The sequence below is a fragment of the Haliaeetus leucocephalus genome, unplaced genomic scaffold, assembly GCF_000737465.1.
Source record: "Haliaeetus leucocephalus isolate CR32 unplaced genomic scaffold, Haliaeetus_leucocephalus-4.0 Scaffold315, whole genome shotgun sequence".
Classification (NCBI taxonomy): Eukaryota; Metazoa; Chordata; class Aves; order Accipitriformes; family Accipitridae; genus Haliaeetus; species Haliaeetus leucocephalus.
Window position 1 is genome coordinate 21,538 of NW_010972751.1, and position 25,906 is coordinate 47,443.

Here is a 25,906-nt window from a genome sequence, read left to right on the forward strand (position 1 = left end):
CGCAGCCAGGGCCGCGGGCACCGCGACCGCGGAGATGCCGCCGAGGCCGAGCGGGGAGCCGCCGAGGAGACGCCGCCGCCGCCGGCCGAGGCCCGGGAGACCTCCCGGGAAGGTAGGCTGGGACAGCCCGAGCGGTCCCCGGGACATCCCCGCCGGCCGGGTGTCACCCCGCTTTCTGAGGTGGCTGCCTCCCTCTCTCGGCAGATGTCGCCGCCGCCACCCCTGCCCGCCGGGCTCGGGGCAGCGAGAGCACGGAGGGGCCGGGGGGCCTGTTGCCCGGCGAGCTGACGGCCATCCAGTGCAAGAACGTCCCCGATTACCTCAACGACAGGACGGTCCTGGAGAAGCACTTCGGCCAGTTCGTAAAAGTCCGACGGATCATGACCAGGCGCAATAAAAAAATGGCCGTTCTCCACTTTTTTGATCATGTGAGTGTCGGAAGCGGTCACCACCAGAGCAGGCTTAAGTCTGAGCGCCTGGGGTTGGTCCAGCTCTCCTGTTTGCTAATGCTGTGTGTTTTTCACCCCGGGGAAAAGCTTTGTATCGTGAGCGCCGTGTTACAGCCGGGGATAGAAGTGTGCTGAGCTGCACCTAAAACGTGGTAGCTGCCAGAGCTCTGCCTGGCTTTAGCTGTCCTGTTAGCATCCAGCTCAAACACCAAACGGGTCTTCCCCGTTCGTTGCCTCACATTGCCCAAACCTGAATTACGTACGCTGCTGTGTTCTTGCTCAGGCTCGGCAGCAGCAAGGGCGAGGTGAGCTCGTGCTGTCTTTGCGGGGTGACCTGCTCGTTGGAAGTACTGCTGTTATGTCAGCATTGAGGTGTGTTGAGGAGCCAGTTCAGAGACTGTTTCAGTTTTGTGCTTAAAAACGCAGCTTTGGTCTCAAGTGCTCTAAGCTTGCTGTAGCTCTTAGGAAAAAAAGCAATTTTTGTGGAAACACATCCTGCTGGTTGCACAAAGGTCTTCAGTGAGAGGTTAAAATGCAGTAGCCGGAATTTTACAGGATTTGATAAAGGGTTTCTCTGATAAAAAGGACACTGGGTGTTTCAATATTGCGATGCTAATAGGTTTGTGTGCTCTGCTTTTGTTTTCTTTCAGGCCTCTGCAGCTCTTGCCAGAAAAAAAGCAAAAGAGTTGCACAAAGACATAGTAACATTTTGGCAAAAGAAGAAAACAAGTAAGTCTGTGTTTCCAGATGTGATTATTGGGGGATATATAAATGGGGTGGCGTCTGCTCTGTTCTTGTTTCCTCACCTGCTGAGATTGATACAAAGATGATCTCCACAGTAGGAATGTTACAGTTGTAGGATGGTTCTCTCTGGCTGTTGATAGACTGTTTGGTGTGTAAAACTTCTGGGAGCATTGAAGGTCGTTCTTTACAGAAACATAAAAATAGTTGTTCTGCATTTTATGTGATATCCTGGCTAGGTCTGTCTGTGGCAAAGGCTAATGGTGAATGTGCAGGGGAGGGGAGAAAGAACAGGATAAAGCATGTAATTGCTTCCAGAATAATTTCTCAGCCTTTAACAGCCTATGGCTTGGGAACCCTGGCTGCCAGAAAGAGTGTCTTAGCTCTTGGAGAATTTTTCTCTTGTGAAGTTACCCAGTTGCTTTTGTAAGCTGTGTAAACTTATAGCATCCACAGTACTGTTCTCTGGTATTGAGGAAGTTTTAAGTGAGTGACTGTGAATCAGTTGGAAATTGCACTGTTTCTTTCTTAAATTCCTGTTGTCTAAAATATTTTCCTTGATCTGAGCCAAAATGCTCTTTCAGTCATACAAAAGAGCTGAAGACACTTGAAATGACAGTGTAGTTTTACAAGAGAATTTGGAAACCATTTGTGCAGTCACACAAGAGGAACATGGTGATGTTAACTTTGTGTTCCTATCTAGAAGTAGGATGTTCTTTAGGGCTGTAAGAAAATCCAGTTTCAAATGCCTCGCTGCCTGCTTCAGAGCATGGGCTGGGATGTGGGCTTCCAGCTTTCAGAAGAGTGTCCTGAGGACTGAGTTAAGGAGTACACTGGAGCAAGCGTCTGTGTTGCCAAGGTTGCTGTTCTGTGTATCAACAATTATGCACTGCTTGAACCGAAAAAAGAGCAACCTACAGAGAACTGAGCTTAGAAATGGGAAACCTGGATTCCAGACCCTGCTTGGGATTAGGACAAGAGGAGATGTGAACATTGGCTGTTCATCCCCTAGGCAAATACTTGAATTGTCAAGCACTTCCCTTTCTTTAGCTTTACAAGTGGTGCGTGTGTACCTCTGAGATCCCAGCCTGGGGATACGCTTCAGCTGTCAGCAAATGAATGGTTCACCACAGCTTTGACCAGCCGCAGACTTGCCTTCCAGAAAATGAACAGCTGCAGAGTTGTCTTCCTGAGAATTAACATCTTGAAGCAGCAGCTATAGGGGTGCCTGTTCACCTTTGTCATTCTATTGTGGTGTTAAGTCTATAGAAATGTGAATGGCAGCATTCTAAAATAAGTAATCTGAGAGAATTTAAGAAATCCAACTGGTTGAAAATTTCTTCCTGGGAGAAGAAATTCTCCCTTCCTGCAAGGTGTAGATGTAACTTGAGAAGGCATGCCAACCTCAGTCTAAGCTTGGGTATGTGAAATAAATAATTAAGATGCTTCAGCAGGAGCACTGGGAGTTGTGGTTTACCTAGGTGAAATGCATTTCATGTCCTGTAGAGAGTTATGACTTGTGGATTATATCCCAAACCTGAGAGAACTTAAATTTGGATGATCAGACTTCATATACTGACAATCTGCTGACCAATTATTGTTATTGCTAAGTGACATTTTATTGAAAAATACTTAATCTTTATAGAACAGTGAAGCTGACTAGCAATTGGTAGACTTACTCGGTACAGCTTGTAGTGCAAGTTGTTCCGGAAGTTTTGCATACATGTACAAAACTGGGACTCTTATTTTCTAATAGTTTTTTTTTTTTAAACAAACTGCTCACTACTACCTCTATGGGGAGAAAAAAGAGTTGTTGCTTAAACTATTTGGTAAGTACCTGGCTTCATGTTTATATGTCACTTCAGGTCCAGCAAAAAGAGAATTTTCATCCAAGGAGAAGAAAGTAGGTGAAGATGAAGGAAGGCAAAGCAGTGAGGAGCAAAACTATCAGCATTCCCCTCTTCGAAAACCTTTAATAAGATCCTCTGCCAGCAGTGTCTTGCCTGGTAAAAGGTACGTCTGCTCTTCTGGGAATCCATCTGGCAGGAAACAGGGTGCATGGGGAAAAATGATGATCAGTGTGTGCCAAATACCCATGTTCTTATCGGGGAGTGTGCTTCCCTCATCTCTTCTGGTTTGTCTGAATTACAAGCTCACAGATCCCACACTTTGTCAGAAAGATACTTCTAACTGCTTATTAAGGCCTTTCACTTTGGTCTGCATGTTTCTTCTGAATATTTTGTTCGTGGCAACATGAGTAACATCATCTGCAATAGTGAGGCGTAAGGGAATTGAAAGAAACAGTGCAGAGCCAAACTAGGACCAAGCAGTAATGACACTGTTCTGTGGTCATGATTAAATGAGCTTCTGAAGTGAGTGGTTTCATTTGTAGGCAATTACAGTTCTGTAGGATGAGAATCCCCTTTTCAGAATAGCTGGCAAGTTTGGATCATTGTCTTGTCTCAGTTCAAGAGAATGGTCTTCGTACAGGAGTCCTGTTTCGTGTCAGTCGCTGAAGTGGCAAGGTTGTCATCTTTCTGTGGTGCCTTAATAGTGTGTCTAGTTTGACAAAAGTAATTTGGTATGCATAGTCATATAATTATAAAATTAGTAATATGTTGTGAAGGAATGAGTGTTTCTTGATTTAAAAAGTATATCTGTATCTGGGCCCTGTAAAATCTTTTAATAATCTCTCTTGCTGTAGAAAGCATTTGTTTTTTTCACACCAAACAGCAGGCTAGTTTCTGGCTTAAAATACAAACTGCTGTGCCATAGTGGTGATGCAAAAATGCTGCAACAGCCATCTGGTTCTGTCCACTCAGATTCAGTAATACCACTTCTGTTGTTCAAAGGCGGGGACTTTCACCCCAATCAAGAACGCTTGGCAGTGTTGTCAAGGCAGTGCTGAGGATTTAACTAGATTAACTCCCAGTGCTAGTGTTAGCTCATAACAACCTTAGTGTGTCAATACATGCTTCGTTTATTTGATACATTGCTTAGTGAACAAAATATTCTTCTAAACGAGATGTTGATGTCCTAAAAAACAGTGAACTGATTAAAGCTGAGGCATGCATTATTATTGATGAAAAATCTTCTATTTTTAGTTCTCCAGCAAAGAAGCCTGGTCTTCGAAAGGCACTGCTGTTTGAAGCAGATCTGTTTGATTCTAGTTCTGAAGGGCAGAGCTCAGAGGCTTTGGGAGCTTCGTTGTCGTCTCTTGGTAACCTGGTAGGATTAGTGGCTGAAACATCTGAAGAAAGATACCGTCTTTTGGACCAAAGGGACAAAATCATGCGACAAGGTAATTACACAAGTTAATGAGCATAACGTCTGCTTCTCTGGAAAGAACAAAGTGTTTGGTGTCTGTTGCAAAGCTGTTGTGACATTGTGGAAATGGATTTAAAGGGAGAGTTTAACATGAAGCAGTCTGTAAAATACTCTTGTATTGTACATACATACATTAATTCCCTGTAGAACACGCAAAAATCTGTTTTGTTGCACATGCATATTTCTTGTGGAAAGTGAATAGCAGACTGTTCATCTTCTGTGAAGGAGGCCATGTAGGGAGATTTGCATCCCTGCAGGCTCTTTGAAGAAAGCTATGCAAAGCCTAACTGTGTTTCTCTAAATTCAAACTACTACACAGCTGGTAATTATTTCAAGAAATGGCCTGTTTCACAGTACTGAGTTGTAAACCCTTTCATCCTCTTCTTGCCATTTCAAACCTGACACTACTTTTAATTTAAGATCTTATTTTTGATATTGACAAACGGATTTATTGGCCACTTGACATGGAATTGGGAAATTGCTGGTCTTTAGTTAAGACACAAAACAGGATAGGCTGTTAGGATACAAAATATTGGGTATCTTTTAGAGGCTTCAATCTTTTCAGCAAAACTTTTGATATCCAGGTGGAATGGTAGGAGAAACTTCCCCAAAGGAGTGGTGCGATACTGGGACAGGCTCCAGAGTGGGTGGACCCCATCCTTCTGCATTTCTGACCATGCCAACATGTGGGTACAGCCTTGCTCTGAGTAGAGATAGGATTAGAGACCTTTTCCCACCAGCTTTTTTTGTGAACTGTTGCCCTAGCAATGTACTTCTTGACATCCATCCATTGACCAATGTACGGACACCAGCTGAGGCATCTGGCATACTTAGGGCTGTGTTGGCCCATCAGGGTAGTAGCTTGTCATGGAAAACAAAAACAAGAGATGCTTAATGTTTGTTCAATTTTATTTTTTTTAGCTCGAATAAAAAGGACCGATCTTGGCAAAGCAAAAACTGTTGTTGGCACTTGCCCAGACATGTGTCCTGAAAAGGAGCGCTACATGAGGGAGACGAGAAACCAGCTCAGTATCTTTGAATTACTTCTAGGATCTGACAAGGTATGAGCCCTCTGTATGCATGGGTTTGTTATTCCCAGGACATCTGTTTGCTTGCTGTTTATATAAAGCTGCCAGTGTTGTTTAGTAGATTACAGGGTTAATTCTGGTGGAAACATTCTGGAGGTCACTTCTTTAATGTCTTTCAGTTGTTTTTTCACTCGAAGTCATGTTTTCTGTTAGCTACAGACAGGCTTTCAGAACAGTGGTTCTAAAACTATAGGGCAACAGTATACATTGTCTTGAAGGTTATGAGTTTGAGACTAAGCTAACACTTAAGATCCTGTCGTAAAAGAAAATAAAATATATTTGCTCTCGTAGCAGAATGGACGTGGGCTATTAGTGTGAACAGTGGAGAAACTCTTTTAATAGGAGTTATGAAGGTAAAGGCATGGGTGGGATGAAATCCTCTACTCTCCTGAAAAGTTGAACATAGTCCTTGGACTTTGGTTCTTTTCTCCACATCCTGCAGGTAGATCATGCAGCAGCAATCAAGGAATATAGCAGGTCTTCAGCAGATCAGGAGGAACCTTTGCCCCATGAATTGAGACCCTCTGAGGTGTTGAGCATGACCATGGACTATTTAGTGACAAACATTATGGATCAAGGAGAAGGAAACTGTCGAGAATGGTATGACTTTGTCTGGAACAGAACTCGTGGAATAAGGAAGGTAAGCACTGGTGGATGGAGATGTTTGGTGATAGTAAGCAAAAGATCACATAATGCTGTAAAAAGTGAAGCAAAAAGCAATAGTGATTCAAACATTTTGAATTGCAAAGTGACTTAAAGCACAGTTGAAATGAGTTTTCCAAAGGTAGTGCCAGATGACTATGCTCTTCAACTGTAGTTTAAAAATACATGCAATGCTTTCTTTATCATTCTGGTTAGGATATAACCCAGCAACATCTCTGCAACCCGCTGATGGTGTCTCTGATTGAGAAGTGCACTCGCTTTCACATCCATTGTGCTCACCACTTGTGTGAAGAGCCCATGTCCTCCTTTGATGCCAAAATCAACAACGAGAACATGACTAAATGCCTGCAGAGCTTGAAGGAGATGTATCAGGACCTGGCTAACAAGGGGATTTACTGCAAGAGTGAAGCAGAGTTTAGAGGTTATAACGTCTTGCTGAATCTCAACAAGGGTGATATCCTCAGGTGGGAACAACAGATATCACTTGTTTTCTCTCTTTGCCTCTGGGAAGAATCGAGATCAGGATTAAGTCCAGACAAATTGTAATGGAAGTGGAGAGCTTAGTTGCAAAATGTTTTTTGCCAAAGAAAGTGTACTGGAGTAATGTTTTTATTTGAATTTTTCAACAGGTCGTTTTAAAGTAAGTGTATCTTTTAAGAAAATGGGAGGGGGGGAAGCTTTGTTTTATCTCCTTGAATAACTCAGTAGAGCTTCTGCAAGTAGTAAAAAAAAAAAACAACCAACCAAACAAAAGTTAAGTCTTCACTATTCTCAGTCAAGGAAATTTTTTTTTTTTTTCTCTTCCCAGGGTGGTATCCAAGCTTGATTGCTTTATCTGCAGTAGGACCAAGGAAAAAATGTTTTCTGGGCAGAGTCATACTTTGCTTTTCTGGTCAATCTCTTAACTGCCTTCCTCCCTAGATGTTGGAGTGATGTGCCTAAATAATATGATTATGCAAGCATCATTAGAAGATTAATGATCAGTAAATAATGCTGCTAATTTAATTTATAGCCATTTGTTTTGGACAGGAGTTGCATGTCTTGGTTAAAGCTTCTAATTTTAATTCTGTTTTGTTAAAAGGTTGGTATTAAATTGTGATGTTAATATTGAAGCAAAAGGTTTGTCTCTGTCTTTTGTCTCCACAGAGAAGTACAGCAGTTTCATCCAGAGGTTAGAAACTCTCCTGAAGTTAGATTTGCAGTTCAAGCTTTTGCTGCATTAAACAGCAACAACTTTGTGAGATTTTTCAAGTTAGTGCAAGCAGCTTCCTACCTGAATGCGTGTCTCTTACATTGTTATTTCAACCAGGTGAGAAAGGCAGATGGATTTTTTTTTTAAAGTGTTAATCAGTAAAACAGTCTGGGACTTCTGGGAGGAAATATTCTTAGCAGAAAACTTGGTATATATTTAGCTTTAAAAATAATCTTATTCTTGCTTCTTCAGAAGCGTTTAAGAACTTATCAAGAGTTTTCTGCTGTGATATAGAAGGCAAATACTAAAATGGTCTTCTCAGCACTTTTTCCCATAACTGTGTACAAATACATACTGTTTCCCCTGAAAATAATTGGAAAGCAGAGAAGCAGGCCTGAGACTTTTGGAGACGAAATATCAACCTGCACTTTTAGAAGCCCTTGCAAGCTTTCTTCTGCATGAGAGTTGCAAAGGGATATGCTCAAAATGAGCAGCATTGGAGAGGAGCAGAAACTAGAAAGCAAGTGCGTAGCATTTAAAAAGAAAGAAAGTTAAATCTGAATAGTTTTTTGTGGGGATGTTTGATGACAAACTACTGATTTCTTTTACATGTGACTTTCATATTTATAGTACACTTTATAGTACATTTTTGGGTCTTTAACTTAGTAGTTACGTGGCTTTTTCTTTTGTCTTCCCCCAGATTCGTAAAGATGCTCTCAAATCTCTCAATATTGCCTACACTGTGAGCACCCAAAGATGTACAGTGTTTCCCTTGGATCACCTGGTCCGCATGCTACTGTTCAAAGATTGTGATGAAGCAACCGATTTTATAAGTTATTATGGCCTGAGTGTATCTGATGGGTAAGTATAAGGAAAAGGGCGTCTGCACCTTAAGATGCCTAGTGGGGTTAGATTGATGTTAGGCAAAGCATTAATGTGGATGGGCTGCTCCTGCAGTTTGCAACCAGGAAAAGAAAAGAACAGGTGAAGGATAGGGGCTGGGCTCTTTAAGCAAAGCACTAGGATAGTGATGGGTGCAAATTTTAATAATCTGTTCTATTTTTATTGCTGTAATCATGAGAAGGTCTTTAATTTTGCACCTTTCCCTCAAGAAATGGGGTTTGTATCCCTGTAACTACTGTGACTTCCCACAATAGCTTTTTTTGCACTTGTGCGTCTTTTTTTACTTGGTTTGATAAGGTGACAAGGGATTTCAAAGATAAATTCCTTCAGGCTTCTGGAAGGTGGTAAAAAACGAGAGGAAACATTTTCCCCCAAAGGAGAGACTGCATATTGAGCATGGTCTCCACTGGACTCCAGGTACTTCATCCCTGGAAAGAGATGTTGTGGATAACCCAGTAGGAGGAAAAAAAAAGTTTTAGGTTCTTATCTTGCAGTTGAATTATAGTAAATTGCAGCTCTGTAGGAAATGAGGATACAGTTCTGTTTCTCAGGGAACTGGCATTACGGTGATGCGTGTAGGGTAGGATGAAACTGAACAGTGCAAACCAGTTTTTAGAGGATGTTGGAGGCCAGTGGTTTGCAGATAAGAGTGTCTGCCATGGAAACGTGTACATTGTAAGGTGTGCTCGTACAGACTTGCAATCTCAAGAGACTGGAGAAGGCAAAAAACTTGAGCATGCCAGTTAGTGCTCTATTGCCTGTTAATATTCTGTTTTGAAATAATAGATTAGCCAGACTACAGTTGCCAAGATTGGAAGAAGATTGCAGCTTGTAAAATGACTTCTGTAGATAGCCCTGGCATCTTATCACGTGGGATGCAGTCTAGGTAAAGTGTGCACGGATAATATACACAGTGAATAAAGGTTAAAAGAAAGGGACAGAATAGTCCACAGAAGTGCCAGAAATATTAGTGCAGCTTGTACTCTGTCCTGGGAGGATAGCTGTGAGGACAGTGCTCTCTGCCTTCACTGCTCTGGTTCCAGACAAAGATCAAGTTCCAGGCTACAGGGAGCAGTCCTGAGTGTCCATTGCCTGTCTTGCTTTGCCCTGCTAAGGTGTCTAGTTGAAAACCCATAGGTTACTGGAGCTTTGAGGATGTATTGCCTTTTATTTTGCTCCAGTGCTTACGTAGAGCTGAATCGCTCAGCTTTCTTGGAGCCAGACGGATTACCCAAACCACGTAAATCGATGTTTGTCAGCCAGAAGCTAACTGTCTCAGTTGGGGAAGTTGTAAATGGTGGGCCATTGCCCGCAGTGCCTCACCACATCCCTGTGTCCAGCTTCAATGGACAGAACAAGTATATCGGCGGAAGCACCCCTGTGGATCAAGCTAGTAGTAGCCAAAAACTCAGCATAGAAGCAACAGGTAAGAGCAAACATGCATTTTAGGTACTGCTGAGGAACATACTGCTGCGTCAGCTCTGTGAGTAGCTTTCTTTCACAAAGCAGAAACTGGTTTTGGCTCATGGGTTGAAATTGCATGGACATTGGGATGTAGTGGATGTTTTGATTTAAATGTACTTATGTAGCTGTAAAAGCTAAGAAGCAACCTGATTAATAAAAGGAAACGCACTAACAGAAATGAGTGCAATTTTGCCAACACAGGTGAAATAACTTCAGAATTCCTGCTTCCCTTTTCAATTTGCAGATTTTGTATTGCAACTCTTTGTTCCCACTGTGTGTATAATTGTGGTGTTTTTCAAGTTAGCTGAACATATGCTTTTTTGTCCTTCTTGAAAATACAGATATTTTGCATTTATTCAAGAAGTGTGTGTAGGTGCTAGGTGTACTTGACATAAAACACTTGTTTTATTGGGGATGTATGTACTTGGTATTGGAGGTAATGTGCAATGAAATTTTTGAATGTTTTGTATAAAATATTCATAAATACAAATTAGTTTCTATGATACAATTATATTTTTAACTTTAAGTAAGCAAGCTTCTGTTACAGGCTTGTTTTATGACCTGATGAGATTTATCAGACAAGCCAGCTTTTGAAGATATGAATAGTTTTGGTTCTATTTGTGACTGACCTGGTTTTCTTCATTTTTCTCTTCCTCACTGCCAAGAAGGAAGAGTAGAAAGCAAAGGCGTGGATTTAGATGCTGCAGCAGTAAGAGTCCAGCCTCCAGCTCATCTTCTGCCCTCACTGTTACCTCGTCAGCTTGTGCCAGTGCTGCCTCCTGGGCAGGCAATCTGCCAACCTGCTGGACAACCTGAGCCTCTCTCTTCAAAGCCTCAGCCTGTCTACACAGACACAGTAAGGAAACTTAAACCCATTATGAAGTATTTGGGAAAGATCTGTGAAATATAATAAAAGGTAACAGAGTTCTTAGGTTGTTTCGGTTTTCCAGAATCTGTGTGTGTTATACAGAGTCAAAAGGAGACACTCACTGCTTCAGTGCTTTGGATACGTTGAGAAGTTGTTTCCTTGGACTATTCTGAAAAGAGAGAGTCTTGAGTGACTTTAGATGCAAGCCTGAAATGTCAATGCTTGTTCTAACTCCTTTGTAGGATGTACAGTCCTGTCTGTTTAGCATTTATTTGAGAAACCTCTGAGGAGAAAGTGATAGTAGAAATTTATTATCTTTGACTTAGTAGGTAAACTTTGCTTTAGTGAATAATGTTGAGCTGTTTCTTAATGGCACGTATTTCAAATGAGACATGACAAAGTTTTTTCTTGTGGTCATATGACTATTTGTGTTGGGTCTTGAATGTGTATCCTAGGTATCTGTGCTGTTCCCCTTTTTCTCCTTCCCACACGTGTTTAGATACATACTAATGCTGAGCCCATCTAGGAGTGTCTCATTGCTTTGTAAAGTACAGCTGCCACATTCTACCTAAATACAGCTATGTTTCAGTGGAGATGAGATCTGGTCATTTGGAATTAAATTAGCTAGAATGAGGGAAGCTCTCAAGTAAGAAAATAGGAATTGTTCTCAAAATTCACTTTTCTTAGCTATTATTTCCTAACTTGACTTGCCCATATTTAATACAGAAAGCTGCTTTTGTTTCTGGGCTGTTACTAACCTTTTAGGTAATCAAACACAACAGCCTGGAAGTTTTAGGCTAAGTTAGCTTAGCTTGTAAGTAGAAAATACAGATGATGTTGCCAATTACAGTCAGTTAAACAAGGCTGAAAAGCTTCAGTCCTAATACACATGTGCACCCAGGCCATCCTGAGCAGGACTGCATCTTGCTTCAGCTGCTTCCTGTGCTGTGTTGTAGGACATCACCGAAGTGGTGGACGGGCTTGTGCACGAGGTCCTCAAAGGAGAGTGCAGAGAAGTCAGCAGAGCAGGAATGGCTTACGTGACTGCTGCCATCTGGTAAAGAGCGTTTATTGCTGGTACTCCTGGGGTCTGTCACCAAAGCTGCAATTTGCCATAGCAGCACTGTGTGTGAAGATCATAAAACTAAGCAAGGCAAGGTCTATAGTGGAGATGGTCTTACTGATACGGGGCGGGGAGAAGCAGACCTTTCTTCAAACGTCTGCCCCCTCTCTGTTACACACCAGCTAGCCTAATGGAAGGCTAACTGCAAACCTCTGTAAACCTTGCCTTGCATGACACTCACACCACTGCCACGAGAAACGCATGTTGCGGAAGGGAAGGTGCCTGAAGGGGGACAAGAGGAGTAAGTCCAGATCTGGCTGTTCTCTGCTTGAAATAATGCTTCCTCTCCAAGGCAATTGGTAGAGTCATAGATGTGGGTTTGTGACCAAAACAGTGTATTAGTGCACCAATGTTTTGGTTATTGCTGAACAGCACAGGGTCAAGGCCTTCCTTGTTTCCCACTCTGCACACTATGAGTAGGCTGGGGGTGTGCCAGAGGCTCAGAGGGGACACAGCTGGGACAGCTGACCTAGACTGACCAAAGTCCATACCATGTGATGTCATGGTCAGCAATCAATACTCCATTAGAGGAAGAAGAAGGTGGGGGTTTCTGGCTTCCAGGGTGGTCATTGATTGGAAACTGTCTGGGCATTGGTCTGCCTGTGGCTGACTGCCTCTGCTTTGCTTCGTGGCGGTATGGGTGTGTTTGGTTTTGTTTTTTTTTTCCCCTTCACCTATTACAGTGTCTTTATCTCCATCCACGAGTTCTCTTGCTTTTGTTCTTCCTATTTTCTTCTCTGTCCCAATGAAGGGAGGGGAGTAAGCCAGTAGCAGTGTGGGTGCTTGGCTGGTGGCTGGAGTCAGTCCAGCACAGCAGAGCAAGGGTATGCTTGAGAAAAGCACAGACATAGGGCTTTGAATGAAAACTTTCTGGCTTTGAAAAGAGAACTGCTGTTTCTGCACAGCATCTCGGAAGCCACCATGGAGGAACTTGTGACTGAAGTGATGGGGGAGATCCTCAGACAAGTGGCTGGAAGTGTGCTTAGTGCAGAACAGGAGCGTGTCAAAGAGGAAAGGCGCAGAGTGGAGGAAGAGAGGTGAGTTGCTGCTTTTGCTGTGGGGCAGGGTGGGCTGTATATACGCTTGGGCAATGTAACAACAGCTGGTGCCACCCTGAGTCCTTGCACATGTGCTTAGGCCCTGTGTCTTTCTGCCACACCGACAGCATTCAGTTTGTCTCACCTTGAACTGCTCTGGGATCGTGTGGGCAGGCTTTCCCTTCTGTGTTCTCAGGTGATCTGCTAGTTAGTATTTTGGTGACCTCACAGAGCCACCGTGAAAATGGTGGGTGGGAATTTTGGGAACTTTTATTCACCCAGCTCTTCCAGAGAAGGAGATGTATCCTGGCCCTATTGTATGCAGGAACTTTTCCTTCCAAGTGAGCTACTTGTCTGTAGCTTATTGGAGTAAGAATAAAATAACCCCATTGTTATCTGTATTTTTGAGGGAAACCTGGCTCCATGCAAAACTGTTTAGCAAGAGAAACCAGCTAGCGGGAACTCAAGTTTAGGCGAATTAACTGTCTGACACTGTGTAGTGCTTGTGTAACTAAGCGGCAGGTTTGCCAGTGTAAATCTTTTCACTTGTGTAAATCTTGCCATTCTTGTCTTGCCACTTGTGTAAATCTTTCCTCCGTCCTTCCAGGCAAAAGCAGGAAAGAGAACAGTTAATAAAGCACCTGAGCCAGTTGGTGGGTATGGAGTTAATGGAAGAAGTAATGAAGGAGAGCATTCAAGAAGCTTCAGCCAATGAGTTAAAGTACGTACAACATACTGTATGCTATACTTTGCTGTAGGATGTTTTCCTGAGCGTAAGAATTTGTTAGGGAGTGGTGGGCTTCTTGCTTGGGCTTCTCTGAGTTCATCTTCAATAAGCTACTTCAAAGAGAGGGTAAGTGTATTTGATTGTACAGCGGGCTGCCAGTTTGCAGTTGCACTGTGTCAGGCAGTAGCGGTCCTCCAGCGTGGAGGGAATAGAGGCACTGTCTAGGACAAAGCTACCCTGTGTGCTTATTTTAATTCTGACTCCCTTACGGCTCAGCTGTGGGCTCTCTTGTACACCCTTCTTTGGAAGCCCATGATCAGTGTAAAACTTGAATGACTTCTGATTGATTACAGGCCTTATTTAGAAGGGCCATAGAGTAAAAGTGTGGAAAATCCCTCCCTTTTGCTAAATGTGATGGTCTTCCCTGTTTGCACCTCGTCCAATTGTATTGGTATTTGCTGCAGTCTCCACCTCAGTGGCGGTCTTTGGTTTGTTTCAGATGTGCCTTAGAAAGAGACCAGCAAGCCCGTATTGCCCGGTGTTCAGAAGAAGTCTGTGGTCATGTTATGGACTTCTTTCTGGAGGATGAGATTTTCCAGATTGCTAAGGAAACCCTTCAGGAGCTCCAGTGTTTCTGCAAGTACTTGCAACGGTGAGTTGCCACCCTGTGACACAACTGCTTTTCTTGGGAGTGTTGGCACAGAGTGGTTAATAGAGATTGAACTACAGCTGTCTGGTTGCATTCTTGCTGTCATCTTGTCTCCTCTATAAGGGTAGGCTTACAGTCTTACCACCAGCCTCTTAATAAGTTATCCAGCTATGTGTGGGGAGGGGAGCACACCTCATCAGAGTCAGGTAATGAGCTTGGTAGGAGATTTCAGCTTCATTCTGTCTAGAAACTGGTAATAATTTCTCCTTGTATTCTTTCTGTTGGATACGTGTTTTTCTGGGTGTAGGCTAAGTGTTCAGTGGCTGTTGTGGTGCTCCAAGGCAGAGATTCATTTCTCCCCGTGCTGTGCTGCCCCAGTGCAGACAGGTTGAGGTGCGTTTCAGGTGACATTTCTCACTGCTAAAGAGGAAGCAGCAGGGTAGTCACTTTACTGTGGAGCACCTTCCCTTGTGGAGTTCTTTCTGTCCTAAAACTGAGTTCACATGTCTCTTCAGGGGGTGTGTAAATCGCCTTCAGTGTGATAGGGAAGATTAAGGAGTAGCCTAAAGATACATGAAACAAATGTACATGCAGCAGTCAAGAAAACTGGATGATGCAGGAATGTTTGTTTGGTTTTTTTTTATAGCCCTGAAAATACCTGAGGAGAAACAACGAAAGATTTCAGTTCATATTTTTGTGTTACAAAACTGTGTGGTACATGTTTTGAATTATTTGGTTATAGAAAAATAAGACTAGCATCTAATGACAAAGGCTTTATTAAATGTTCTCTCCTTGTTGGTGAATTTGCCTTTTTAAATGTTCCTTAAAAACAGAACAAGAAAAAAAAAAGGCATGCCTTTCTTATTGCAGTAGACGTTGCAAAAGTATTTTCAGCAAGTGCTTGAGGTATCAGAGAAGCTTTGTAATGGATCATTGTAAAACACTCTCTATGTGCTAGGAATAAACATGCTGATAACAGGGAAGGAAAACTATGCTTGAACTTCTGCCTGGGGAGCACAGTTAGGACAGCTGAGGAAGGGATGAGATGGAATAGTGGCAATCCTGCTTCCCTCCTGTGATCTCTCTGGCCACTGAGAGCAAGTGCAGCTTGCCAAGCAGAAAGCTGCTTCCTTTTGTCTGCATTGGTTTTTTGAATGGGGCACAAGGCTGCCCCTTTTGGACACTGCACGTGTACAGCTGGCAGGTCTCATCCTGTGCATGTTCTGTTCGAGCCCTGACTTTGCAGTTGTGTGCAGAAATAAAGCTTGAGCCTGCTGTACCACCCATGCACACCACCTCACGCTTGCCCCTAGGCAGACTGTGACTTGTGGGGTTTTTGAGAGCCCAATCTAGTCTGAAGAGCAAAGATGAGAAACCCTGTTTGGTCTGCAGAAGAGTTTATTAATGTGACCTATTTATCTATTCTCTTCCAAAGGTGGAGGGAGGCAGTGGCAGCTCGAACAAAGTTGAAACGTCAAATGAGGGCGTTTCCAGCCGCTCCCTGTTGCGCAGATCCAAAAAATAAACTGAAAGCGCTGTCCCCCAGTGCTGAGTGGCCTATAGCCATGGAGAATTTGTGCAAGAGAATTGTAAACCTGGGGAATGGAGGAAAGCTGGGGATCTCTTGCACGAGGTAAGGATACTTATGGTGACAGCAGTTTGCAATCTCTTTTATTTTTGGAAGGTAAGTTTACAAAGTAGCCCTCTTTGAACCTTCATTGTGAACATTAATGGTTTTGCAAAACTGTTCTCAAATTCCCCCCAAAGACCCTTTCTGCACAAATGTCATGGCAAATACTGCAAACCTAAAGAAACCTTTCTATTAATGGCAACTTTCTAAAGTGTCTGCAGTACTTCTCAGGTCTTAGTGAGTGTTTCTTAAATTTTGTTGAAGTAGCTCTTCTATAGCAAAAAATTACAACCAAGAATCTTTTGTTTCCAGATTGAATTGGCTGAGGAACAAGACAGTGCATGAAATTAAAGTCCAGCACTTCTACCAGCAATTGTTAAGGTATATTGGTGTATGATCCTCGCTTTCTTTCTCAGCAAATTGTAACAAATTCCAGAGATCTCAAAAATGTCAGTAAGGAATGGCAAATCATACTCGAATGTCCATTTGTAGCCTTGCTTCTGGGAGTATTTTCCAGATAAGGGAAACTGGAAGATAAATTCATCAAAGTGTTAAGCCATCTGATCCTATTGCTGTGGGTGTAACTTTAAGGATCTCATGGATATTATGGGGGTTTTTTGTGCCTGGGATGGGGCATAGTGGGAGAGGAGTACATGAGCTGTTACTGGCCTCACTTGTGGCACGAAGGGATTGTTCTAGATGTTTAAAGTGCAGCAGGAGGTCTGCCTTTTCATGGCTCATCATGCGCTCTAGTGGCCTGTGTGTTTATTGGAGCAGGGCATTGAAGCAGTGTGGAAGTGAAGCGATACACCCATGGTCCCACAATCCCCAACGTAAGGCTCATGTAACCCATCTAGCAGCTGCAGTTCTTGAAGGCAGCTGGTCTGTGATGAAGTAGATGGGCAACAGATCGAAAGAATTAGCTCTAGTTTTGGACTATTTGAACTGGACAGTAGCTACTTATGGTAATGTAACTTGTTCAAAGCAAGAAAAACGTTCCCCAGGTGGGAATAAGCACTAGGGGGGGTCTTTTCACCAGCTTCTGTCTCTCTTTAAGTGATTTAGCTTGGACTCCCCTGGATCTTGTCTCATTAATCACTGAACATATTCCAGTTCAACAAGAACAGGTTTTTTGGAAGGTGTTGTTGGTTTTGCCAAATGATGATGAATATGCGGAGGATGATCCCAACAGGTAAGTAAAAGAGTTGATTGCTGGGTCCCTTTCTCAAACAGGGCAGTGAAATAGAAGAGTAGTAGTATACATTCCTTGATGTTTTTGTTGGTTGGTTTTTTTTCCCCTGTACCATGTCAAATTTCCAGGTTTTGTTTTTTCTCCAGAGCACTCTAAGGAATATAGCTGTAGTTTATTGCAGTGGTCTGTGTCTTCTCCTGACATTGTTCATTGAATTTCTTTTGCTCATGCTGAAAACAGAAAACCTTGAGATATGTAGCAGTGTGGATAATTTCAGGACATTTAATAGCTATTTAGCAAAATCCAAGCAATATGAAGATTGAGGTTACAGTAGATTGTGGTGTCTTAAAGGTGTTGGTGCTAAAACCCTAAAATGCCTTTTTTTTTTTTTTTTTTCTTAACAAAAACCCCCAAAACCCACTCTTGTTTGCTAGGGTATTGGTGGATTGGTTGAAAGCCAAATTTACGGGAGGCAAAACCTGGAAGAAAACTCCTTCGCATATAGAAGGCAGAATTCAAACACTGACTTTATTTAATTCTCCTGGCATGCAGGGGAGCAGAAGCATTAAAGTCAGTGTGTGTATAAAGGTAGGTGAGAACAATTTCATAATACCTAACAGGCCATAAAAGCAGGGTGTGCTCTTTTCCAGTGGATGTTGTGTGGAGGCTTTTCACACTGTGTCCTGTCAGATGGAGGGAGATGATCCTGGGAGGGATGGGGTTGTTGAAAAGGTCTGAAAAATGATGGAATTTTTCCTTGTTTCCAGTCAACTGAGTAAATACCTGCCTAAATACAGTGCAATAGAGCCCAAATCATCTCGATTCCTGATACCAAATGAGGTGATGAAGTGCACTTTTGTGCTTACCTGCATCTAATGGACACATGCATTTTTGTCTGTCTTATAACTCATCTTAGGATTTGTAGAGCTCCTGGTAACGAGTGTCAAAGCTGAATGCTAATGATAGTAAACTGCAGATTTCAGTATGAAAATAGCTTCGTTTAGCTACGTTACTGTTGTCATCTTTGTTACTTGTATAGGTGGCACATGGCGCGCTGTCTGACTCTGAGCTTGATACAGCTGAGATGCAAAAAGACTTGCTTGGAACCAGCGGTCTCGTTCTTCTCCTGCCCCCTCGAGTTAGGAGTGAAGATGTTGCAGAAGATGATGTTTATTGGCTTTCAGCTTTGCTGCAGTTGAAACAGTTGCTTCAGGTCAAACCTTTCCACCCGATAGTTCCCCTGGTAGTTCTAGTACCTGGTCAGGAAGAGGAGGCCACAGAGAAAGAAGTAGAAGAAGGTACATAATTATTTCTGTGCCTTGAAAAAACAATGTGAATGTTTAGGGCTGCCCTGAGCAGTACTGTTGCGGCTAGTGCAGTCTCCAATAAAGCATCTAGTAAAGGGAGAGACTGTGAAGTACAATACTTCTCAAAGCTTTGTTAGAAATCCAGAGGCCTTAAGAACTGATCAATATGGAAAGAAATAAACTTTATTTTGGCTTCCAGTTTTCCTTTGCACACAGTATTTGATCCTAGGAGTCTGCAGGCAAGGATGGAGAAGTGATGCTGTGGATGTATGCAGAGTGTGAGACTAGCTAGGCCAGAGTAGGGAGATATGCATTTGTTCTTTCTCTGTGTATATGGCAGGTTTTCTTATTTTTAAGGTTTGATGCTGCAGGACTTGATTTCAGCCCAGCTTATTTCAGACTACACCATTGTTGAGCTCCCAGGTTCTATCAATGACTTACAAGGCACCAGAAGGGTAAGAACAGTAACTTGCATGAAGAGATATTTGACGGGTTTATCATTAATCTCTCAACTACTAATGCCTTATAAGGAATTATGTTCTCAGTAGCTTAAATTGCAGCTGAGTCTTGTGTAATGGGATATTTTTTCTGTTGAAGTTTCTGTAACATAATTTTCGTTCAAAAAGCTCTTACCCTTTTTTTTTCTCCACACATTTGAATTTGCTGGAGTTGGGTACTCACTTGTTAATAGTGATTCCAACATCAGCCAGAACTATTCTGAAATGAAATATTTCTGCTACTTTTCCATTGTTTGTGACTCTTCTATTTTAACTGACTAGAGATCAGTAGCATTTGCTACATAAAAGGTAGTTTCTTCTGTGTAAATATTAAACTTCACTGAGTCCAAAATATGTGGATTATGTAAATCCATTCTTGTCTGTCCCACCTGCATTGACTAGCAGAGCTACCATTGCTGTCTAACAGATGGGTGCTGGTAGTGGGTAAGCCTTTGTACCCTTAAGCTCCCAGTCCTAAAATGCAAAGGACCCTTTGTAGCTCTTCTGGCCGCTGTGAGATCACCCAGTATTATCCCATCTTGGTGGATGGGACTGAGGGATGGCTCTATACTCTTACATACGTGAAGGAGGATTGTACGGATCTCTCCCAGGCAGCCTCCAGACACCAGCTTCTCCCCTTGTCCTTCAGTTTGCTGGGTGCTTGGCAATAGTGGCCTGGAAATAATCAAAAACCCATGATGGAAAATGACACTTAAAAGTCTAAAATAGGTTTTTGTGTGGGAGTCATAGCAGGGTGGGTTGGAGAGGTGGGAGAGGGTAATGGCCAAGCTGTCTCAGACTAAAAGCAGCTCCAGCCCTGTGTTCCCTTCTCACGGTGTCTGAAGAAGGTGCCCAAGAAAGAAGGTGAGAACAAGGCAAGCCCAGAGTGATGCTCCCCCACAAACCCTCAGTGCTTGTATCTCTTTGCAGTCTAAGGACTCCCAGGATCAGACATGGCTTTTCTGGATATAGTCACCCTGGGCTAATTTCTGTGAATCTGTCCAATTTCTCCCAGATATGTTTTCAGCATCGCCAGTGTCCTGCAGCAGGGAATTCCACTGCATGACTGCACCTGGTGTGAACAGCCTCTTTCTGTCTGTTCCTGAGCCTGCTGCAAGTGAATTAAGTTTGTGACCACCTAGCTGGAGAATTAGTGTTGCAAATACCAGGATGATGATAGTTGACTTGTTTGTATTTTGCTGCATAGTATCTTTAATACTGTTACATCAAACTTAGGGTTGCAGGATTGAATCCTTTGTGTCCTGATCACTGCGGAGCCGTTTCCAACCACCCATGTTTTGTGTGTCGTAGATCTCTGCGGCTGTGGGCTGGCTGGTTTCCCAATGCCCTGACTCCCTTGAGCTCTGCAGTCAGACCCTTCGGGAGTATGTTGAGGATGGGATTGATGGTGAATTTGGCAAGCGCTTCTACCATGACTGGAAGGAGAGGCGTTTAGCTGGCCTGCCATCTCAGGAGCCTGGGGTCATCATAGAGCTGTACAACGGCGTGCTGCAGTTCCTTGCGGATGTGGCATCCTCAGAGCACCTTTGTGACTTGTCTTGGCCTGTTACTGAGTTTTCAGAACCTGGGGGTAACAAGCTGTTGCCCCACCTGCAGTGGAACATGCCTGATCACCTGGCCTGGCTCAAGAAGGCTGTGCTGTCCTTCCAGATCCCGTACCTAGATCTGCCTCCATTGGGTGGTATGTACTTCATGCTGCATTATCTTCTTGGCAGCATGTTCTTCTCTCAGGTGTGCCTGTGCCATGTTGAACTACCAGCCTGTAAGATGGGTAGTTTAGCTTTGTCACAAATCCTTGCAATTTACTTTTATTGGGGTTTTTTTTTCCATAGCTCCTTGGCGTCCTGTTTGCTGCATGATTTTTCAGTATGTGTCTCAGATAGCTAGTTCCTCCCATGCTCAACCACTGATCCAGTCTCAAGTGGAGAATCTGCTGAGCAAAACTTACCAGAAGTGGAAAAACAGAACATCTGGGAACTCTGATGAAGATGGACCTTCTGTTGATGAGATCCCTTGGGATGATATCTTGGCAGTCTGCATTGATCATAAACTGAGAGACTGGAAACCACCCAAACTGCCTATTGCTCCAGGTATCACATGTCCTTCTACAATATGGATGATACTTCTTGCATAACTGTTTAATAAATTGACAGTGATGCCTTTATGCATGGCAGCGAGTGGTACGTAGCAGGGAGGGAGCTATGGTCTTGATCTCCTCCCATAGAATGACACTGTACTTACTGCACATCTTTCTGCTCCTTGGAGTGTGTATTTAGTGTTGATTATGACTTGACTTGAGCTTGTGATTAAAAATTTTTGTCTCTGTGTGGAGGAATATGGTCAGAGTCTTTCAGCCCTCCTGTCCCAGTACGAGAGGGTTTACATTTAACCAAAGGCCAAGAATTGGTACCTCAGAAGTCAGGTAAGCTCAAGTCAGCTGAGATGGCAGGCTGCCACTGTTAATGAGCACTTCCATGGATTAATGAAGTTTGTCTTGGATTCTGTTTGCATTCAGTTTCAAGTGTGTGGGTTGTTCTTGGTCCCCTGTCTGGCTTAACTATAGGGAGCCTCTTTTAATGACATGACTATTTAACCCACTGAACACTGAACTTGGATGCATCTTCTAAAATTAAGATAAAGCAGCATTTTACAGTCTTTTCCAGTAATCTGATATCTGTTGAACAGTAAATCAGTTCAAGAAGGCTCCTTCTTACATGCAGATTACAGCTTAAAGCTACTTGAAAGTCAACACACAATTTTTCTTCAAATTGGCTTCTCAATACTGAGCTTTTCTTTTGAAGGGGGAAATCTGTTCTAATATTAAATGTTGGGTTTGGTTTTATTCACAGAAGCAGTAGGTGAAGATGGTCAGATTCGTGTGTACTTCTTCAAGGAGCATTTAAAGAACTTCACTCTCCCTTTTTCATGGGAACAAGCCAGACTGCGCACACAGGAGGAAATCCGGCAAGGCCATGAGAGGTGAGGCAGCTGCTGGCACTGCCTGTGGGAGTAGCATTCAGCTGTCCGTTGTGCCATCAGAGTTGCTCGGTGAACTCCAAGGAGGTTGCTTGGGGCCTCTACGATGAACATATAGTGCGGTCACAATGCCAAAAACCAGTATATGGTATCTTCCCAGAATGCGTTTGTGTACATCTCCTTGAGATGATGTACAAGGGCGTGCTAAAACAGGGTAGTAAGTCGATTTTATTTCTGCAGGGTTACTAAGGTCTCAAAGAAATGGATTGCTTGGGGAGTGCTCAAAGTGTTATGAGTGGAGAAATTAAATTCTGCCAAAGACGACACTGCTGAGGCTTCGGAATTAGACTTGTACTCTAGGTACACAAGGCATGGAGGAAAAACAGTGTGAGATTGAGGAAGAGTGTAGGAATAAATCATGAGCATGCCCTTTCTTTAGTAGTGCCCCCTCCCTTACATTCACCTGCAGTTGCAGCCTGGACCTGACAGATGAATTACATGTTAGATGATTTGCAGATTTATTCTTTGGTCATTACATGTTAATTTTGCAGCATTTTGAGTTCAAAAGGAGGCTTTGTCCACAACTGGTGGGAAGACATCAGGAAAGTCCCACTGCTAAGAGAAAAGGCTAGAGGTTGAGGAGGGAGGGTGCTGTAGAGCTGTGTAGCATTAAAGTATTTGAGATCTCAAGAGTCTAGCTCACTTCCCTAGCCTTGTTCAGAGTGAAGCCAGTCTCTCCTCCCTGTTGGAAGCTTAGCTGCTGCTCTGCTGTGTAGCAGGAGATTTTGGGTAGATGCCTTTCTTTGGGGTAAATCCCAGCCCCCTGTCAGATTAGTTCCTCTCAAATCCCATGTACAGGTGGTGGTATGTTGGACCCTGGTACAAGGGAATTATGTCTCCAAATGATCAATTCTTACTCCCTGCTATTTCCAAACTTCAAGCTAGTAGGGAAAAATCAACATGCTCGTACCAATTTCTGTGCTTTTCTTTGTTTTTGTTTTTTTCCTCCCCCTTCAGGTCAAGGGTAAAATCTCCCAACTCCTTTAAGAAACCATATAGTGTCTCCATGATGCCAGGTCAATATGGTTCTAGTGTGGGCAAGCCGTTAGGTCAAGAAGAGAGCACTCCCAGTGCAGATGAATTCACAGACACGGTTTCTGCCCAGGAGCTTCTCCCAGAGCGTCTATTGGCACAGTTGCAACTGGAAAAAATAGAAAGTAGGCGGTAAGTTCCCAGAGCAGCATTCTTTCCTTGCAGCTCCAGCCCAGGGTTGTAAACAATTTCTAACCTGTATGTAAAGGGAAGTTGAAGTCCAGCAGTGCTAGGAAACAGCCTAGACTACCTCCATTATCATCTAATTTCATCAAGTACATCAGTGTAGTGCAGTTCCCTGCTAGTTCCTACTTGCATCACAGGAACAGTCCAGGGTGGTAGAAATACTTGGAGCTTTGAGGAACGGTTGGAAACTATCTGTGGTCCATCAAAACTAAAGCAGTACAGTGTGTACAGTAGTCTGTGTGTCCTGCAGGATCGCAGATGTCTATAAAGTCGCCTTTGGGATGTCTGGTGCCTGTAGCAATGCAGATCACAAAGCTGAAGAACCAAAGCTTTTGAGGTTGGCCCAAGGGTTTCTTGTCTCTTCTGCCTTCCCTATCAGTTGGGTGTCTTCAGTCTGTGTGGCTCCTTTCTGTACCATAACCTTCTATGATGGATTTTTGTTGTAGCAGTGGGGTACGTCAGACCGTGTTGGAAATGACTGAACATCAGACCCTTCTTGCAGACACTTCTGAACCCAAAACTTTTTGTTAACCCACTGGTTACAAGAACAAAACAAGGCTGCAATCTGACTGGTGCTCTTGATCTTTCTGTCCAGGTTTGAAGAACAGTTGCACCAATGTCTGGCTGAGGACATTGAGCCTCTTGGTGATTTTGTAGGTCTTCCTCTCTACCTCCCCCAGTCTCTGGTCTCCACCCCAACTGTCACCTGTCCTTTGACGAAGAGTCCCATGTCATCTGCTCAAGAGGTATGAAAGGGTGGTTACTGAGAATTAGCTATGGCTCTGAGGAGTGCATTTACCAAACCTGCTGTAGTTACAAAACCTTTAGTGGGAATTGCCTTGGCGTGCAGTGTTGGGTAGACTTGGGAAATAAAGAATTGAAAAACTACGCCTTGGAAATAACTTCTTCCCAGGGAGGGGAATGCTTTCTGCAGATCTGGAATAAGAGTTCTTCACAGGTGTTAATGCTTTCTCCTGCTGGCCATCCTAACAGTATCTATCCCTTGTGGTGCTGCACTTAGGGAATCAGTGCAGTTGTGGGTCAGCTTCCCCCAGTTAAAGGAAGGCTGGGGCAAGAAATAGAACAATGTGCTATTTTTGCCTTACCTCCTCAGGGGTGAGGTGGTGGACCTCCCTGGTTGTTCTCAAAAGTGGGGGAAAAGCCAGTGAGCTGAGAAGTTCCTTCTTGGTACTGGGTAATGCTTCTTTCTCAGTCTCATCTCTTTTCCTTCTGCCCAGGCTGGGAGTCAAGAGGGATGCAAGCTTTTCGTGGAGGAGCTAAGCCCCATGCTGTCAGACAGACTGAAGCACTTGCAACAGCTCCTCAGAGCGAACAAGGAGGGTGAAGTTGCCTCTGAGCTCCACCTATCTGCTCTGGTGGACATGGTGGATATTTGAGCAGAGCTGAGATACGTGTGCAGACCAAGAGACTTGGTAAAGAAGTCCAGGTCTCGGTGATTGAACAGATAAGCTCCTGGGGCATGTTACAGAAAATTCAGGTGTCCTCCCAGGAGAAGAACACAGAGCAGATGTGGGGCCTGAGCCCTTCTTGCATGGCTGCCTTGCACAGAGTCGGCATGTCGTGGCTCAGTGTGTCCCTTTGGCTCACTGCTGAGTTTTGGCTGGTCTGGGACTCCCTCCTTTTCACTTCACATGCATGGAGAAGAGTCAAATGCTTTTCTTGGAAGGCCTTAAATTCGCACTTAGTGGTGATTTTTCTTCCTACCAGCTTTCATCGTAGGTAAACATAACTTCACCAGGAGAAAGCTATAAGGTAGCAGGGGCCCCATGGAACATCAGAACAAATGCAGTCCCTGAGATGATGTCCCAGTCCTGTGCTTGCTGGCTTCATGCAGAAGCTACCTTGCGGCAGCACTGTGATTTGAAGTTGCTGTTTTGTTGCCCAGGAATGTCAATACTGTCCTTCTCAAGTCAGTGCAACACTTGGCTGTATTTTGTACTTAATGGTGCTCAACGCAAATGTAGAAGGATTTTTGTGCTGCTGGGCCCAAGTTTTATTGTATTGAAAATTTACAGCATTAAAACCAGATGAGTTGCTTATTCTACAGATTAATTGTCATGCTGGAAAGCAGGATACTTTCTTTAGCGAACAGCTATGGAGAAACAATTTTCATTTTTTGGAAGAGCAGATTATCTGTGTTTTCTGGTATTTAAAAAGCTGCAGCTTTGGAAGTTGAAGACCTTTTGTTTTTAGTTTAATTTTGATTTCCAGTAAATAGTATGAAGATGTACTTCATGTCTGCAGTACTCCTTGTACAAGTAATCTTTTTTTAAATTACAATATCAGCTGATTTTTCTCAGCCAGAAACCTCTACCTGGTAAAATACAAATTACTGTGGCTTTGGCAGTAAACACTGATTATCTTGCCTGCCAGAGACCAGTTGTCTGACTTGCTTCTAATTTCATTTGAAATTCTCAGTAGTCCAAAACTCTCAGTTGCCTTCCAAAAAAGTAATTTTGTAGTTGTTTTTTTTTATAACAGCATTTGTATTATTTCTCTTAAAGCTAGAATAGCAATAGTAGCTTTAATATTAAGGTGAAATAAGAAATTTAAACTGAAGAAGTTATGCTTTGGGGCTGTTCATACTACAGATACTTTTGTTGGGCTTAGTTGTGTTAACTTTCACTGGTCGCATACAAAGTGAGGCCTGTGTGTGATGCTCTCTGCCATGCTTTACCCCAGTGCTGCTGTGGATGTTCTCAGATTACCTGGAGTTCAGCTGTAAAAACCCAAAAGTGTTTTGGGATGTGGTT

General features: G+C 43.2%; 1 protein-coding gene across 1 annotated transcript in view; it reads left to right on the top strand.

Annotated features, from left to right (window-relative positions):
- Positions 1-25,906, top strand: part of MCM3AP (minichromosome maintenance complex component 3 associated protein) — a 26,215-nt gene extending 309 nt beyond the window's left edge. Inside the window, exons 2-29 of the mRNA XM_010571252.1 lie at positions 6-112; positions 205-428; positions 1,100-1,178; positions 3,056-3,203; positions 4,295-4,491; positions 5,439-5,578; positions 6,048-6,245; positions 6,464-6,732; positions 7,415-7,577; positions 8,161-8,321; positions 9,545-9,789; positions 10,493-10,683; positions 11,652-11,752; positions 12,724-12,855; positions 13,463-13,576; positions 14,082-14,234; positions 15,667-15,864; positions 16,174-16,242; positions 16,919-17,053; positions 17,488-17,641; positions 18,093-18,351; positions 18,718-18,815; positions 20,169-20,559; positions 20,711-20,968; positions 21,728-21,857; positions 22,872-23,078; positions 23,728-23,878; positions 24,371-25,906. Of these exons, the coding sequence (XP_010569554.1) occupies positions 6-112; positions 205-428; positions 1,100-1,178; positions 3,056-3,203; positions 4,295-4,491; positions 5,439-5,578; positions 6,048-6,245; positions 6,464-6,732; positions 7,415-7,577; positions 8,161-8,321; positions 9,545-9,789; positions 10,493-10,683; positions 11,652-11,752; positions 12,724-12,855; positions 13,463-13,576; positions 14,082-14,234; positions 15,667-15,864; positions 16,174-16,242; positions 16,919-17,053; positions 17,488-17,641; positions 18,093-18,351; positions 18,718-18,815; positions 20,169-20,559; positions 20,711-20,968; positions 21,728-21,857; positions 22,872-23,078; positions 23,728-23,878; positions 24,371-24,529 (4,831 nt within the window). The 3' untranslated portion in view covers positions 24,530-25,906. The remainder of the gene's footprint in view (positions 1-5; positions 113-204; positions 429-1,099; positions 1,179-3,055; positions 3,204-4,294; positions 4,492-5,438; positions 5,579-6,047; positions 6,246-6,463; positions 6,733-7,414; positions 7,578-8,160; positions 8,322-9,544; positions 9,790-10,492; positions 10,684-11,651; positions 11,753-12,723; positions 12,856-13,462; positions 13,577-14,081; positions 14,235-15,666; positions 15,865-16,173; positions 16,243-16,918; positions 17,054-17,487; positions 17,642-18,092; positions 18,352-18,717; positions 18,816-20,168; positions 20,560-20,710; positions 20,969-21,727; positions 21,858-22,871; positions 23,079-23,727; positions 23,879-24,370) is intronic.